The sequence below is a fragment of the Rhinopithecus bieti genome, unplaced genomic scaffold (assembly GCF_001698545.2).
Source record: "Rhinopithecus bieti isolate Rb0 unplaced genomic scaffold, ASM169854v2 scaffold_25940, whole genome shotgun sequence".
NCBI classification, from domain to species: Eukaryota; Metazoa; Chordata; class Mammalia; order Primates; family Cercopithecidae; genus Rhinopithecus; species Rhinopithecus bieti.
Genome location: NW_016811810.1, coordinates 3,020,054 through 3,037,520, shown reverse-complemented (window position 1 = coordinate 3,037,520; position 17,467 = coordinate 3,020,054). Strand labels below are relative to the sequence as shown.

The window sequence follows — 17,467 nt, the reverse complement described above, 5'->3', positions numbered from 1 at the left end:
CGGTGGGGGCTGGGCAGGGGGCGCCTCAGGGGGCCCGCCACTGGGGGGCTGGCGGGAGGGCGGGCTGCGGGCAGGGAGGCTGGCCTCGGGTGCCGTGCTGAGGTGGATGAGGCGGGTCTGCGGCATCTGGTCAATGTGGATGCTGTACTTGGGCTCCTCCTTGGGCTTGGGCCGCAGCGTGGCCGTGGCTGTGGGTAGGATCACGTAGCTTGTGTCCAGAGCCTTCTCCTGGGCCCTGCTCAGCTCCGAGTCCAGCTTCTTGAAGATGTCCCCGTCACCGACGAAGGAGGACTTGGGTGCCTTGTCCCTCTTGAGGGTCAGTGAGTGGTTGGGGAAGTCGGGCAGGGGCCCGCCGGGATAGCGGGGTGAGCCGTGCAGGTGCAGCTTGGACACGTTGGCCGGCAGGCTGTTGAAATTGGTGGGCGGCCCCTTGGCATGGGCCAGCTTCAGCTTCTCCTCCTCGGGCAGAGTCGGCCGCTTCAGTGTGCCTGTGATGGTGGCTGTACGGCAGGCTGCGATGTCCTTGTTCAGCACTGTAGGGGCCGCGGGGGAGACAACGGGGACAGGTGTGGGGATGAGGACAGCGTAGGATGGTCCCCAGCAGGAAAGGGGCCCAGTCTGCCCTGTGAGGCCGCCACCTCCTGGGAGACCCCGGCCAGGTCCTGCTGGGTCCCGATCTGAGGGCCGACTGCAGGTACCACCCTACCCAAGCCTGGTGCTACAGCCCCTAGGGTTCCTGTGTCCTCAGATGAGGCTGCCACACCGGGTGTCCCTCTCCGCCAGCCCCAAGAAGACACATGGCTGTCACCCACACACTGCCCTCCCTAGCGCTGAGAAGAGCAGGCGAGGGCGGCCTCAACTCCCGGAAGCACAGGGACACAGGCGGAATGGCCTGTTCTTGTGGTAGAGCCCAGCCGACCCCCCAGTGCTCCCAACGCCCATGGCCCTGGGCCTGGTGTGGTTGGGGGGCAGTGTGGGGGAGCCCAGTGGTACTGAGTGCAGCCATGAGGCCCGGGCCCTCTGTCACAGCCCTTCCTGCATCACTGCCCCTGGGGCCTGCAAGCCTCCCCACTCTGCCCTGAGGGCCTCCCAGTCCCTGGAGAAAAGTCCCCATACGCAGACACCTCTTGATTCTGTCTCTGGTCAGCTGCAAGGGCCCCAGCCGCCCTGACCTCTGAGTGGGGCTCCAGTTTGCCCCCGACCTCCTGCCAATGAATCCAGCCGCTCCTGGTCGGCAGAGAGCCGCAAGCTGACCCTCACCCAGCCGCCTGCCCCTGCCAGAGGGGTGCCCACCCTCCACACCTCTCCTTTCTCCAAGCCCCAGTCTCCAAAGATCCAGACCCTGGGACCCTTCCTGGGAAGCCTGGCCTGCTCCGTGTCCTGCCCTGTGCAGGCTGTCAGATGGTTACCCACACACCAAGCCAGCCCTGGATGCCTGTGCTCACCAGCTGCTCCCTTCAGCCACCTTGCTAGGCACACAGGCCCCAGGGTCACCGATGCCCCCTGAGCTGCCTAGCCAGGGGTCACTCACTCTCCCAAACACAGGCTTCCCTTTCCCCCTCAGAGCTCGGCAGGCCAGGCTCCTGGCCCCGTCCTCTCCTCCACCCTCTGGACAGCAACACCCTGTGCCCATCTTCAGCCCTGCCCCCACCGTCCCCACCCAAGAGCAACCCGTCATCCTCCCCGTCAGACCCACTTGCCCCACCCGGACAGCCGCAGCACTCTCAGGACACACGTCCCCAAGGCCGCCCCACCCCGCACAGACCCTGGGGCTCCCGACCTCCCCCACACCTCACGCTTTGCTTCCCACAAGGCAGAATGAGCGCCTGGCATGTGAGGGATCTGGATGCCTTCCTCGCATCTGTCCAGCTCAGGGTGGAATAAAAGCCAAGCTCCCCCCAGGCCCAGGCCCCTCGCTGGTACCCCGCCCACCCTCCCCCTTTGAGGAAGCTTCCAGACACAGCACCAGTTGCTCATGGCACATCCACTAGCTGCATGCCATCCAGAAGGCACCGCAGACAGCGCACGAATGAGAGGGAATCAGGGGCCCAGAGAGGCCCCCACACACCAGTCACCTGAGGCTCCAAGTCCTGGGGCCACCCTCGGAGAGGCTGTGGGACTGGATCACAGGAGACCCCAAGGGGGCAGAAGGTACTTTTTGTCCTGCTCCCATTCAGCCCAGCCCTGATGTCACCTCCTCCAGGAAGCCCTCCTGGGGCCCAACTGGTACCAGCACACACTCCCCACCTGGGGCTGTCCCAGCTCCTCTGCCAGGCCTGTCTTTAGAGAATGTACTCCTCAAATATCTAAATGACCAGAGAATGCATGGTCCATTGGCCTCTCCACAGCCCAGAAAGCCACCGCCTGTCACTGCCTCAGGACCTGGTTCACAGAACAGTGGTGGGGACAGAAACAGACCCTCCCAGTCTGACGCTTGGGGATGGGCGGCAGAGCTTCCTCTATTGGGCAGTCATTCCCTTTTTGCACTTGGTTCCAGGAAGCTCAGCACCGGCCAAGGGCTCCATGGTGGGTCCTTCTCCCTGCCTTCCTCTTGCTCCCCATTGTCCCCCTAGTCTGAAAGTCCCACTCACTTCTCCCCCTGCTGGGACTGGTAATGAGGAAATGACGGTGGCACAGAACACAGGTGCCAGAGGCGGGCAGACAGGAGGTGGGTGGGCAGAGGGGCACTAGGGTGGGGCTGTGCTCCAAGCTGGAGCCACGACAGAGGAAGAGGAGATGCCAGGTGGGCAGGGGAGGCAGCCAGGGGCTGCACGGGCACCTACTCAGCAGGAACGCCAGGGCAGTGTTCTGGAAGCTTCTGATCATGCTCCATGGACCCTCCTTCGGCCTTGGGGCGTGAGTGGGGGTGGGAGGCAAGGTGGCCAAGGTCGCTGCCTCGGCTGGGCCCCCAGGGCAGGTCCCCTGGGTCCGGGTGGGCCTGATGGTGTGGCTGGGTGTGGGTGGGGGCGGCAGGGGTGGACAGGGATGGGGCACGTGGGTGATGCACAGGTGGAGGCATGGAGTGGGGCCGTGCAGGGGGTCGGGCTGGCACTGTCCTCTCACCTGTCGGGCGCTCACCTGATCTACAGGCCAGATCCACGTCCTTCTCGAAGTCAGTCTGTAGGACAGAAACGGCAGGGCAGGGTGAGCGCCTCTGGGAGCGGGGGTGTGTGCACGCGTGCACAGATCGCTCAGGAGGGCCACGGTGCTTTGGATGCCCCGAGGAACCCCCATCCACATCCACAGCCCAGTGCCCACGTGGGCAACCGCGCCTCCCTATGCGCTTGCTCATGTGGCGGGCGTTTGCGTCTCTGGATGGATGCATGTGTGACTGTGAGTGCGCATGCGTACTTACGAATATGTCTGTGTATAAGTGGTGAATGTGTGTCCCCGTGTTTACGGGTGGATTCATGTGTTTGTAAACGTGAGAGAACGCGTCTGAGTGTTTGGTGCATGTACGTGTGTGTATAGTTCCGTATGGGGCTCTGTGTGTTTGAGGTTGTGTGCGTGCACGCACGTGTGTGTGAGCCTGTTTGTATGGCACCCGTGTGCTCTCTGCAAGGCGTCTGGGGAGCTGAGGACCTCCTACCTCCTCTGGTCTCGTCTCTCCCCCCAGGCCTCACGAATGGCCCTGGGCCTGCGGCACCAGAACTCTCCCCCTTGGTCCCCCACATCCCTCCAAGGGGGCCCTACCCACGGGCTGGGGAGAGGCGGTGGAGGGGGGTTAAACATGCAATTCAGGACCAAGGCCAGCACCCACCACCTCAGGCAGCCACATCAGGCTGACAGTCAGCTGGGGAAGCAGCAGTGGGCGGCCCAGGCCCACCCTCAGGTAGCTCAGGACCTGCCCAGGCCTGGGGCTGTCCTTCTCCAGGGGCCCTGGGGCTCCAGGGGACAGGCCTGCCCTTCACTGAAAACCTGGAGGTTTCTTCCCTGCAAACGCAGGGGTTGGGTTGGCTGGAGACAACGAAATACTCCCCCTGGGATCAGAGGTCAGGCCAGGAGGAACACTGGGGGAGGGGAAGCTGTGTCCCAAAGTGACAAGCTAGCCACTGACGGACACCTGCGCCCTGGCCGACGGAGACACTGTGGCATGGAGCCATGAGGGGCCTGCCTGGATGTCACCTGAGAGCCGAGGTGGCCGTCTCACCGAGGGACTTCACCCTCACCCGGGGCTGGACATGTCATCTGTCCAGGACAGGCCCTGCCTGTGAGCTTCACGACCACCATGAGGTGGCCAGGCACCCTGGGACCCAGGGAGCACCTCCTGCGTGCCAGCCGTGCAGAGTTCACCTGGGGTGTGGCCTAAGCCCAAACAGGTGGCCCGACGGGGCAAGAGTCAAGGAGGACTCCCTGGAGGATGGGACCCATGGGAGTGTGCAGGTAGGGCAACCCTGGGGTAGGAAGCTTGTATGAAGGACACAGCGGGCAGGAGCAAGACGCAGCACAGCTGCAGGTTCTGCTTAGGACAGGCCAGGGTGTGGATGTTGTTCTGAGGCCTGGAGGGTGGAGAAGGGGCCTGCTCCACCCCGTGCGACAGCCCCCGGGTGCTGAGGCAGGAGGTCTAGTACAGGTGTGGGTGGGAGCAGACTTGGTGGACTAAGAGCCCACCATGGTCCTGGCTGAGGCCCCGGGGCACAGGGCTGCAGGAAAGAAGATGCTTTGAGGTCCAGCGTGTGAAGAGTTGAGGCTCATGGGGGCTGCTGGGCGGCCCGTATGTAGGAGCCGCACTCGGGCCGCCCTCCCCAGGGCCTGTGCGTGTCCTGGGAACTCTGTGGCTGTAAAGAGGGCAGGCCACAGGCACAGGCGGCGGGCAGGGCAGGGGGTGCAGAACACAGGGGTCTGAGGACACCAGGATGGGCAAGGGGAGGGCAGAGAGCCCATAGAGGGTGAAGGCAGGATGGCCAGGGGCCACAAGGGAGGGTCACCACCCCTGCAGGGGCTGAGGCCAGGGCAGCACCCAGGGAGCACCAGGGAGGCAGCAGGTGGGAATACGCAGGGTAGGGGCAGTGGATGGGCAGGCTAGGCTGGACTCCTAGGTGGCAGCTGAGCAGGACACTCCTGGGTGGGGATGGAGGGCGATGAGGGTGGGCCTGGGAGGCGTGAGGATGGGGACCTTGAGATGAGGGCTGGGATGCTCATAGGGCGGTGTCCAGCCAGACAGGCACTGCTGCAGCGGGGTGAGGGTGGGGTGGACGCAGCCTCCGCTGAGACCTCCAAACTCATCAGCTCAGCCCTTCCCAGCTGGAAACCCCGGACCAGGGGTTCCACTTGGCGAGCCTGTTTTCCCAACTGCACACTGGGTTCAGAGCTCCTCTCAGCAGAGCTGCTGGGGCCCAGGGGAGCTTGGGGCATGGTGAGGGCCTGGAGGCACCCGGGGGGTACACGGTGGGTGGGGCAGCCTGAGTCCCCGGGCCCCGAGTCCTACCATGAGCTGCGCGTGGCCGTTCTGGAAGGAGCCTCCCGAGTCCCCGTTGCCCTCCTCCTGTCGGTCAACCACACGGCATTTCACAGCGTCCTGGACCTGGGAGGGAGAGCCGAGCACCTCAGTGGCAGCCACGCCCCTACCCTGCACCAGCGCCAGATCAGGTGAGCAGCATCTCTGGGGTGGGGGGCGGGGGGGGGCGGGCATCTCGGGGAAGGGCAGGGCCCCCCAGCGGGAGGCCTCCTCACAGGGCCACCTCTGGTCTGCAGGGTCATGACCCACTGGGTGGAGAAGGGGAAACGAGACCCCAGGAGGGGAAGAGCCTACCCCTCTCCTGTCTGAGATTCTCTCTACCGAGCTCCCAGCCACCAAGAGCTGCTGCAGGCCCTCGGGCCAGAGTCCGCCTGAGAGAACCTGTGATGACCTGCGGCGGGCCGAAGGTGTCCCTGGGCCCGGCCTGTATCTCCAGCAGCCTCAACGTCATTGCCTTCTCTGAGCCAGTGGAAAGCCTGGCCCTCAGTGCCCTGCGAGTGTCCGCTGGGGGCGTGGGGTGCTGTGCCAGGGACCGTGAGCCTGGCCCTTCCCCACAGCCACCCCACTGGGAACGGCACACTCTGTCAAGGGGCATTTCACCCTTCACGGCCACCCACTCTCCGGGCGGACAGTGGTGATGACGGCAGCAGGCTCTGTAGGAGGGGCTACAGAGGAAGACCTACCCAGCGGCCAGCACAGAGCTTATGGACAGGGAGCTCCCAAGGAGGTAAAGACATCATCTAGGAATGTCAACTGTCCCTCCCCTGGGGCCAGCAGCCACTCCTGCTGGCTGCTCTGGGCAGCACACTGACACTCCATCCGGTGGTAACAGTGTATAAAGGGAATCCTGGGGGGAGGGGGGGGGCATGAAAGCACAGAGGGCTTCCTGGAGGAGGCATCCAAACAGAAGTTGGCAGAAGCAGAAAGAGGACAAGCTGGGGCTCCTGGCTTCCAGGCACCCACCTACCTACCCACTCAACCACGGACCTGTGGCCCCGTTCCCTCACCCAGTGCTCTGCTTCATGCTGCTGGGGGGCTGAGGACACCCAGTCCACTCCTCTCATCAGGCAGATGGGGACCGAGGCCCAGAGCGGGCGAGAGAATTGTCCACGGCCTCACAGCTGGTCAGAGGCAGGGCCAGGCCTGAAAGCCAGGGTTTCGCTGGCCTCTGATCCCTGGACACCAGCTAAGGACTCCAGGCCGCCACGGCAGGTGTGCCTTCCTGCCATCCTCTCCCTCACGGACCTGCCCTGCAAATGCCTACTGGGCACCTACCGTGTGCCCGGTCCCACAGGCAGGTAGGGAAGTGTTCTTTGTGGGTGAGCAGAGGAGCTGGGGCTCCCCAAGTCCCTCCGGTACCCTCTCCGGGAACGCCCGAGCGAGCCTTAGCCCAGGAGGCCCCGGCTTCATTGGTAGATGAGGGACTGACTTGCCCATCTGCAGGAGTGTCCCAGGCCACAGGGCCGGCTGGGCTGCCTGGCATGGCCTCCACCTGGCCCAGCCTCCTCAGCGCGCCCTGCAGCCCTGGCCACCACCCCTGAGGCTGAGGACCTGGGTAGGGCTTGAGGCCCCTTGCTACCAGGCCCAGGCGGAAGCCCTCTCTGAGCAGGACCTTGAAGGCCCTGCAGCACGGAGCCCACACGCAGGGGCTGGGAGCTCACTGGGGGCTTCGGGGTCTGGCCCTGGTGTCCTCCGTCCCCACCCACCATGGGCGCATGCCGGGTCCCCTCCTTCTCCGACCCCATGTGACAACCATGAGGCTTCTTGCACATCTGAGACCCCCAGCGCCAGCTCTCTGCTCCAGGTGGTCCTGGGCTCTGCCTGCCTGGAGCTCCTCCTCTCCACTGTCTCCTTTGCAGCTCCCATCACCGGTCAGTTGGTCCTTGGGGATTCGCCTAGTTGCTTGAGAAATCTCTCCAATTTCCATCTTTTCTATTTTGTGAAACATTTTGCCTCCATTTTCCTCCTACTGAGTTTTGAGCTGCTCTCTCTTTTTAATTTCCACAAGGCTCTTTTGTTCCTTTTCATAGGCTACTGTTCTTGTTTCACAGAAGCCAGGCACTGAGGGCCAGGAGTGTGGCCTTAGAGAAGAACTGCCTGGCCTCAAATCCCAGCCACGGCGACAAGCTCCCGTGATGAGCTCTCTGGAGCTGTCCTGTCTGTGGAACGGAGCAGATGGCACCTGTTTTAGGAGCTGTCGTGAGATTCACTAACATGAGTTCACTGCTGGGGCCAGGGCCCGGCCCATGTGTTGCTCACCAGGGCGAGCGACTTCTCCCAGGTGAGGATAAGGAGGGGTCAGTGAGGTTTCTCCTTCCTGGGCTGCCTCTGTCCCCACGCTGTTTTCCTGCTTGTCTGGGTGGGTTGCAGCTCTAACAGGAGCTCTGCTGTCCTCATCAGGAGCAGTAATGTGGATGTAATGTGGATGTAAATGTGGAGCACTGCCCAGCTGGTGGCTGGCTGGTATGGGAGCCGTTTCACTGCTGCACATCAGAACTCCGGCTCTTCCTCCTGTCTTTCCACGAAATCAGATTGCCTCGAGAGGGGGTGTTCACACCTCCCCACAGAGGTCTGGGTCTGGGAGGCCAGAGCTGACACGTGACCCAGGCTCAGGGTGTCCACTTCCCCACTTGTTTCCAGGTGGCACCCCCATCTTCAGCTGTGCCGACTGCGCCAGGCCAGAGCCCCTCCATTCACTCTGCCCAGAGAGTGAGGCCCAGGCCGTGCAGGCCAAGCAGGGCAGCCCTGCCCTTCCAGGCTGGGATGGAAATCGCCACCTAAGGCCTGGAAAACCAGGGCACCCACGCCTGACGTTCCTGTGGCAGCCAGAGATCCTGGGGAGGGGGCGGGCCCCACTCCTGCCACCCTCTGTCTGGCTCCATACAGCTGGCCGAGGCCTGAGCTGTCTCCAGTCAGCTGGGGCCGCATTTCTCATCCTGCTTCTCCACCTGCCAGCTCCCCTACTGTCAGCTTCTCCTGTATTCTTCATCCTTGGGAACCTGCGTATTTTTCAACAGTCCCTCTGCCGTCTCTCCAGGGGGACCCAGGAAGAGGGAGGTGGCCACCCCGCTCTGGGGCCTTCCGCCCTCCTGGTGCTGATCTGGAAGCAGGTGTCCTCGTCCGCCGAGGTTGACATGCAGCTTTCCCACATTCCAGCCTCCGCAAGAGCATCCCAGTTGTGGCCACCAGGTGGTAGCTGGGATGCAGTTTGGTGAAAACCTTCTAGTGACACCTTCTGGAAAGATCCAGAAAATGCCAGAAGCAGGAGTCTCTATTGCCCTGGAAGCTGTCTACTTCTGCTGCTGGCTTCCTTGCTCCTGTAGGCCCCTTGAGGATGGGGCCCCTTGAGGATGGGGCCCCATGTCCCCCACGCCCCTAAGCCAGGTGCAGGGAATCTTTGGGAAGGTGTTGCACTGCCTGGGCCGCTCCCAGGGAGTCAGGGGGACACACTCACCTGCAGGCCCTGCTCTGTGGACCACCGAGGACTGCAGATGCGTCAGGGTCACGGACGCTGCGCCTACCCACAATCTCCCTGCCAAAGTCCTCGGGGAAGGAGGAGACCACCCAGCAGCCCCAGGACCCTACAGGAACCCGGCCCGACAGAGGCTGTCGCACCCACCTCTCTACGGAGGATACAGTGCACCATGACGATGACGAAGCCCTCCAGCGAGTCGAAGACGGCGAAGAGGATCTGGAAGAGGGCGGAGCGGCGGTCGGTGACGGCGAGCACGGCCGACATCCAGGTCAGCGCCAGCAGCGGCAGCACCACGCAGGAGCTCCACAGGGAGGCCCTGGGGATGGAGGGCGTCAGCGCTGCCGCCCCAGCCCCTGCCCCCAGGGACACCCTGCCCTGAACCCTGCATCTCCAGGCCTTGGTGGGGACCCAGCCCTAAGGCCCCGTCTCTCTCTGGGGGCCTGGGTCAAGCAGCACATCTTCTCTGGGGTGAGTCTCCCTAGGGGTCCTCCACCGCCCAGGCTGCGTCTGCACCTCTCCTCCCCAGGGCTCCCCCAATCCTGTCCCACGCTCTGCCCCTTCCCTCTCGAGCCCATCCCCCAGGCTGGGGAGGAGCCCACCATCAACACTGAGGTCCCAGCACCCCCTCCCCAAGCCCGAGGTCTCTGACGGGACCCAGGCACTCAGGAGGGAGGTCCTGGGAAGCTGGGCAAGGGGGAAGGGCTCTTTGGGGAAGATCCAGGTTCTTGACAGTCTAGGAGGTGACAGGGGAGGGGAGACAGGCTGGAGGGGGATGGGCTGTCTGGTGTGGGGTAGGCCAAGTAGGATCCCCTGGTCCAGGACCCTCAGACAGCCCACAGGCCCCAGGTGAGGGGTCCAGGCCCTGAAGGGCAGAGCAAGATGGCCATGGTGGGGAGGGAGGGTGGAGCCCAGAACTCAGAGACCTGGAGGGAGAGAGAAGCTTGGAGGGAATGAGATAGAGGACAGACGGACGGACAAAGCCAGCAGGGGAGGAGCAGAGGAGAGACAGAGACAGGCGACAACAGACAGACGGACAGGTGCCTCCTCCTCTTAGCGGGCCAGCTCCGCCCATGCCTCCTGAGTCCCAGCGGCCACCTGCCTGTAGACCTGTCCTGCTGCCTCTGCCCCTCAGTGCCACCCCCTCTCCCAGGGAGTCCTCCAGGAGCCCCACACCAGCCCTTGCCCCTGCCCCTGCAGCCCAGCCTCGCTGGGAGCAGTGAAGACCTGGGCCCCTCCCCACATCCACCCACTGGGTTCTGTGGTGGCCTCTGAGCCTGTGCTCTCCTCCTCACAGTGGGGACACCAAGCTGCTTCCCAGGGCTGTGGGACACCGACAGAGGCCAGCAGGACCCCGGCCGTGGCGAGTGCTCAGGAGGTGGCCCTGTGCCTGCCCACAGCAGGCCCCACAGCCTGCAGGACTGTCATCACCACCAGGAATGGGTGCTGGCGCCAGCTTCCCTCCTCCCCTCCTCCTGCACAGGATTGCCCTGCAGGCAGGGGGAGCTGGGGCAGGAGGGCTGAATAGGGAGTAGGGGACCCATTCTGGGTCAGAATGCCAGGCAGGAGCTGGCACATGAGGGTTGGCAGGAGAGATGCTGGAATGACCTGGAGTCTGCCAAGGGCCCCCAAAACCGCATGCTCTGCCCCTCAGCCCTCTCCAGCGTGGCTTGGCCACCAGTGCTGCTCCCACCCCTAGTGCAGGATGTCTGTGCAGGGCCCAGCCCCCAAGGGATATGTGTCCCCATCTCTTTGGACCTCCCAGCAGGCCCAGCCCCCCATGTCGCCTCCTGGACTCTCTTCCTCCCCTCCTCCGCCCAGCCCTCTACCCCAGGCCTGGGCCTGCTTTTCTTCAATGATGCTGTCTGGTGGTGATCTGTCTGGCCCCAGCCTCAGGTGTTACCACAAACCCATGGCTAGGACACGTGCAGGCCCAGAGCCCGGAGCAGCACCAGGACAGAGGGCTTGGTCTTGCACAGCCAGTGCCTCCCAGGTCTCAGGGTACAGTGGCCCTGGCCACACACCTGCCCCTCCTGCTCTTGGGCATAGGATGGGCTCTAACAGCCTCATGGGACTCCCTCTTCCCTGCACAGCTTTGGAGTCTGCTAGAGGCCCCCAACCTCCTTCGCCCTTCCCCTGGCCCTGGAGAGCCTGCCCCTGCTCCCCGCGCACTCCTTGCCTGGGAACTTAGGCAGCCGGAGAGGCCTCCCTTGCCCATGACGGTGCCGCTCCCTCCAGGCTGCAGCAGCAGACAGGGCCCCCGCTGTCACTCACTGCTGTGTCCCTGCACCTGGCACAGAGCCTGTGACGAGGAGGCCCTCCATCAATATTCACAGAGCCAAGGAATGACTCACTGACACGGAGGAGGACCCCTCAGCTGGGGCCTTGGTTTTCCCATGGCTATAAGCTGGAGAATCTCTCTTCTCCCTTGCAAAGCTGGTATTCTTTGAGCCAGCACCCTGGACTCCTCTCCTCACCCAGTTCTGAGAGGAGGTGCAGGGCCTCACTCCCCATGGAGACTTCTTTGCCTGCTGTCAGTCACCCCTGCTGCTGCCCAACAGGGGGCTGGGTCTCCAGGCCTGACATTTACAGCCTGATCTGCTGCTGTTGGCAGGTGGCCTGGGGCCTGGGGCCCCGTAAATTACTCCCACACCGCAGCTCGGCCTCTGTAGCTTGGAAACATTTCTGCAGAGAGCGGTGGGAAGGAAGCAGAAACGCCCGGGAGCCGCTGAAGGGGAGGCCAGGAGTGCCCAGCTGCACCGCACCTGCTCCCGTCTGGAGAGGCAAGGGCCCAGGGTGTGGGGAGAGGCTTTGAGTGGTGACTTTAAAGGGAACATCCGTATGGCCTCCACTTCTCTCTGATGGAATGAGATGGGCGGATCTCACAGCCTCCGCCCCATCCCTGGTGTTGAGACAAAGAAAGCGCAAACTAGCCCCAAGAACCGGAACTTCCCAGGGCCTGGCAGGCCAGTGTGGATGCCGCCCCAACTCCAAGCTTACTCCTCCCACCCAGGCTAGCCTCACCCCGACTCGCATCTGCACAGCACCAGGGCCCAGAGCTCTTTCTCCCATCGCTCCTAAAACCCTGGGCCCCTAGTGCCTGGCTCAGGGAGCAAAGCAGGAGGGTACAGGGGTACAGCCATGAAGGCTCACCTTGGGTTGAGGGGACAAAATGACCCCTCAGGCTGGAAAGCCCAGACACTCTAGGCCAGCCGGCCCCACCCACCTGAGCCCATACCGCCCTGCCCTACACACAGCCCCAAGGCTGCCCAAGTCAGCAGAGCAGCCACTGACTCTGAGCACTTCCTTCCCTGTTCCCTTGGCCCTGGTTGCTTCTTGCTCTCAGGCACACATGCGCGTGCACACACACATACGCATTCACACACTCACCTATAAACACACTCCCACATACACAATACTCACATTGCAGACCACGATGCACCCACACACAACACAGGGCACATTGCCCCCAATTATATCACACCATATACACACACCACAAAATACCAGGTTGCCACTCCCGGACACCATGCACACTCACACGCTACCCACACCTGGTTGTCACTCCACACAACGCACGCTCACATGTACACAGATGGCAACCGGCTCCCGCCCACACTTACGCCTACACACAGATGCTTGCGCTCATCGTGCACCACCGGTTGGCGCTCACACAGATGCCCACGCTCACACATACACTTGGGGCTGCACTCACACACATAGATGCATGCTCACAGCGTTACACACACAGATGCACGCTTCACACGTACGACACATAGATGGCACGCTCACTGTACACACACGCGGTGCACTCACACACATAGATGACGCCTGTGCCACAGTATCCAGGGCACATTCTCACACCTGCCGTACCACCCACACACTTGCCCCCCCACACTTTGGTGGCACACCACACCACCAGGCTGCCTCAGCAGCAGAGAACTCCACACTCAGCTACACCTGAGGGCCGCGCCCTAGGCGGGTACTGCGAGGCGTAGGGCACAAGCCGAAATTAAAAAGGCCTGGAACGAAACCAGCGTGCCTCTCACATGACGCGCACACACACACACCTGAGTCATGCTCTCCCACACAAACGCACTATCATGTACACTCACATATGCACTCATACACACGCACACACCTGGCTGACACTCTTGCATAGGCGCACAAACCCACTGGCAGCCATGCACACTCACGCATGCACACACACCTGGCCATGCTCTCACATGCGTGCTCACGTGCACTCACAGGGAGTGAGGCTTCCCATTAGGCCAGCCAGGGTCAGTCTCCTCGCCCCACCACAGAGCTGCGGGGCTGTCAGGCGCAGACCCCTGCCCAAGCATCAGCCATCCTGGGCTCCATGCCAGCAGCACCAGGGGTGGGGGTGGGGGTTCAACTCCAGAACCAACAAACCACAGCTTGCAGCCTGGCACACACGCGGGCCCTGGAGAGACAGGACTGACCGCTCCTTCCCAACCGCAGCCCGGCCCACAGCTGCACTCCACCCGTGCCCAGGCCGGGCCCCACGCCCTGCACCCGCGGTGCCTTGTGCTGCCAGGCCTAGAGCAGGCCTATGGGGAGGACGGAAGGAGGAGCTGGGGGCAGTGGGTCGGGGGACAGGAGTGGCCTAGAAACCCAGAGTGGACGGCAGAAAAGGAAGAAACGAAAGATAAACATAAAACAAACAAAAGGTGACTCAGAGCGCGCAGAGCCCCAAGGGTGGGCCTAGGAGGGAGGTGGCAGCAGAGGCACTAACATGGCGTTACTGGTGGCGTCGGAGGTGGCATCAGCGGCAGAGAGGACTCCACACTCGGCACACTTGAGGGTGCACCCGAGGGGGTGCGGGGGCGGCTGACTGCAAGTGAAATTAAAAGGCTGAAACAAAAGCAAGCTGCTCTCAGAACCCAGGCGGGAGGGGCGGGGCCAAAGTGCAAAACCAGCCACTCAGGAGTCCAGCCTGGGCTCCGACAGGGACGGTCCTGGGGGCTCTCGGCTACTTCACAAACTCAGGTCTTGGGCGTGGGCGTTGTGGTGGGCAGGGCTGTGGGCTGCACGTGGCGGGCGTTGGGGGAGGCAGCACGGCGCTCCTGTGCTCAGCTGAGGGTGGACCCTGACTCTGTCTGCACAAAGTGGCAAAATTCCCAAAAGGAGGCCACTGCACCTTCCTCTCCCCTTCCCGTGTGTCTGCGAGGGAGCTGACCTGGGCAGGGACCTCGTGCAGGTCCTCCTGGCATGTGTATGCCCACGCGTGTGCACCCATGCATGTGGACGTGCATGCACACATAGACCAGTGTACTGGGCACCCCTCTACCCTAACCTCCATCCCTGTCTACGTGGGCAGCGAATCCGACACGGCCACGCAGGCGAGTCTGGGTGTGCTCCCGGGATGTGTGCACCTAACGCAGCTGGCCCCTGTTGCACACACAGGGCGAGGTGGGCCGAGTGCAGGCCGCCTGGGCTTGGCTCTAGTGTGTGCCCACCTGGGCTGGAAGCTCAGCTCCACCAGTCACTCACCCTCCCTAAACCTCCATTTACTCAGCTGTAAGATGGGAATATAACCACAGAATCTGCCACCATGGTTATTCTAAGAAGCAAACAAAACATCCACACTGGATGAGCACCCGAGATCACTGCTGCTTTTACGATCAGGTAACGGCAGGCAGTCTGCCATGCTCAGACCCCGGATGTGTAGCCCTGCGGACCTCTTCTGAGTGTGACCGCTGTCTCGGGAGCAGTGTGGGACAGGGTGTTAAGGGACAGGTGGGGCAAAGCCTTAGAGAAACCTGTTCCAGCCTCCATTTCCCAGGCCAGGAGACAAAGCACCGGGACTCCCACCCAGCGGGACGGACCCCAGGGCCACTCCACACACTCAGCATCGGAGGCGAGCTCGGCTGGTTCCTAACCAGGACCAGAACCCACAGGCACCCAAGGGGAAGGAAGGCTTCCTGAAGCTTCTGTTCACTGGGGACAGCAGGAGGAGCCAAGAAGAGACAGAGACAGGAACAGAGAGAAAGAGACAGAGAGAGACCGAGCATCCAAGCAAGACTGGCACGGAGGGGAGGGGCCCACGCAGACACCAGCCAGGGTTGGATGACACAGAGAAGCAGGCAGAGGTGAGGGGCGGGGGGCCGGGGTGGGGGCGGGAGGACAAAGAGGGGCTCGTCCACCGTAGTCAGCTCCCCACACCCCACAGCTTCCCCTCTGTGCCCAGGACCTTGTCCCTGAAAGGTGGGCGCAGCCACACATCCCAAGCACCTCCACCCTGCTCCCAGGCCCTGTCAGCTACTGTGCTGAGAGCACTCCCTGGTCTTGGGTTCCCCGGAGGGAGGAGCATTAGCTCCACCTGTCCCCTGCACCGTCCTCCTCATGATGCAGGTCCCACAAGGACAGGGAGTCCCTGCATGGACAGGCGACATCCTCCCCCTGGCCATGGAGCAAGCCTTGTGGTCGGGGAGTGGGAGGCCAGGGACCCCCAGCACCCAGCATCGGGGGTGCCACCCTGTGAGCCGGCCAGAGGTGGGATATCCCTGCACAATCAGTTTCACCGCTTCTGAGGACTTTATGGGGTCCACCCTGCCCAGGTCAGATGGAGAAACCGTGGCACGGTGAGAGGGGCTGGCTGAGCCTAAGGGGCCTCTGTACTCAGTGCCTCCGTTTCCCCACCCGCTCCGGGGTCCCTGGACCTGCAGTCTCGGACTGGGCATGGAGCATCCTCCATCCCCTGGGAGCCCGGGGCTGGGTGGGCTCTGGATCTTGCACTCCGGGCAGGCAAGGAGCCGCGTGGCCCTGGTCCTACCCTGCCCGCTCCTTCAGCTTCTTGTCCGTGATGCCGTCTTTGGACACGAGCTTGTTGAACACCAGGATCCCAATGACCATGTTCACCTGCCGGGTAGAGAGGGGTGGGAGTGTGGGGGTGGGGGCCGCCGTAGGCTCAGGGCCAACATTGGTTGGACTGACGCTGGCTATGCTGACCATGATCCCCTACCACACTCAGGGTCACCTCCCGTGCCTCCATCACAGGAACCCCAGTGCCTGATGTGACGTCAGGTGACCTCCAGCCCAGCTGCCAACCATGCAGGACCCTCTCTGTGTGTCACCCGCACCGTCAGCACCTCTGCTATGCTCCTTGCATCCCTTCCACCAGGGAGTTCCGCACTCACAGGGTCCAGAGGCCCTTGCCAGCCTGCAGCTGAAACCTGCCTAAGGGACACCAATCCTGGCTCTCCCTGGGGCCACACGCTTCCTGCCTCTCTGCTCTGGGCAGGCCACCTCCTCTCTCTAGACTTCCTTCCTGATCTCCCTCTCCTATTCCCGTCAAATTAACTGCCCACCCCGTAAGGGCCCTGGCTGGGCGCCTGCACCCAGGAAGGCTCTTCTTGGGCTCTAATGTAAGTCTCCCATGCCTGCAACTGTCCAGGCTACCACTCAAGACAAGAGCTGTTCCTGGAGCACCCCGGGGAAGCCACTGGCCCTGAGCATCTGGGGGTCTCCCCCTGTCTCCTGGCCTCCTCTGCTAAGGGGAAGGAGGAGTCAGGGCCATATTCTCTGCTCCCCAACTGCCAGAGGCTCCCTGAGGTCCTCCTCCTGCATCCCCACTCTGCAGAAAGATGCTGCCAGGACCCCGAGGGGCAAGGCCTGACTTCCTCAGGCCCAGGTTCCAGAAGCTGGAGGCTGGGAGACCCCAGGACTCCATGGACCCCTAGACTAGGCATTTCACATCCAGAAGACCAGGGTGGTAGACTGTGCAGCCCTCCAGCTCAGGGCTCACGACCACACACCCGGCCTGCTTTCCACAAAGGATACAGTTCCCAGACACCCACATCACAGCCTCGGCCAGCCTGATGGGTGGTGGCCTCTTTCCTGGGCAGCCTAGTTTTCTGATGTGGCCGGAGCAGAGAAGAGAGGACAGGCACCAGTGACAGGCCACTGCCTGCAGCAGGCTCTGCCCGGCCTGCACCACGTGGTCCCAAGGACAGGAGGGGCTGCTGGGGCTCAGGTCCCACAGCCCCCTGAGTTAGACTGCCTTCCTGATACATCCTGAGGAGGGGTGTACAGGGGTAGGGCTCCTGTCTCTGACCCCTTTCCCACAACCTCCATCCCCAGGTGCCTGGGGCACTGCCCTGCTGGCACTGAGGCCAGCTCTAGAGGTGCTGACAGGTACCCCACTCCTCTCCTGCCTCCCACCTGGAGGAAGGAATAAAGAAGGTGGGATTCCACAGCCAGGACTGTGAGGAGGGGTCTGGGGCTGCCCAGGGATGGCGCCCCACTGCCCCTCCAACCCCCACCAGGCTCCCCAACTGCCCCTACAGGGCTAGCACCCCCTCACCCCCCATGCACGTTTCTCTGCTGGGCCCAGCCTGTGCCTGAGTCTCCACTAGAAGGGGGTGTGGCCCTGCAGAGACACCGTTCATGATGGCAGGAATTACTGGACATGGATGGCCTCTCCTGGGGGGAGGGGGAGGGGAGGTGATGCTGGGTGTGAACCCTGGTGCTCCGCCAGAGTAGAGGGACAGGGACTGGCTAAGCAGGCTCAGAGC

At 63.0% G+C, this 17,467-nt stretch overlaps 1 protein-coding gene across 1 annotated transcript in view; it reads right to left on the bottom strand.

Annotated features, from left to right (window-relative positions):
* The window catches only part of ADGRB1 (adhesion G protein-coupled receptor B1), an 81,732-nt gene that overhangs the window by 3,009 nt on the left and 61,256 nt on the right, over positions 1-17,467 (bottom strand). Inside the window, exons 20-24 of the mRNA XM_017895113.1 lie at positions 15,727-15,812; positions 9,078-9,249; positions 5,429-5,524; positions 3,079-3,118; positions 25-533 (exon numbers count right to left, since the gene is read on the bottom strand). Of these exons, the coding sequence (XP_017750602.1) occupies positions 25-533; positions 3,079-3,118; positions 5,429-5,524; positions 9,078-9,249; positions 15,727-15,812 (903 nt within the window). The remainder of the gene's footprint in view (positions 1-24; positions 534-3,078; positions 3,119-5,428; positions 5,525-9,077; positions 9,250-15,726; positions 15,813-17,467) is intronic.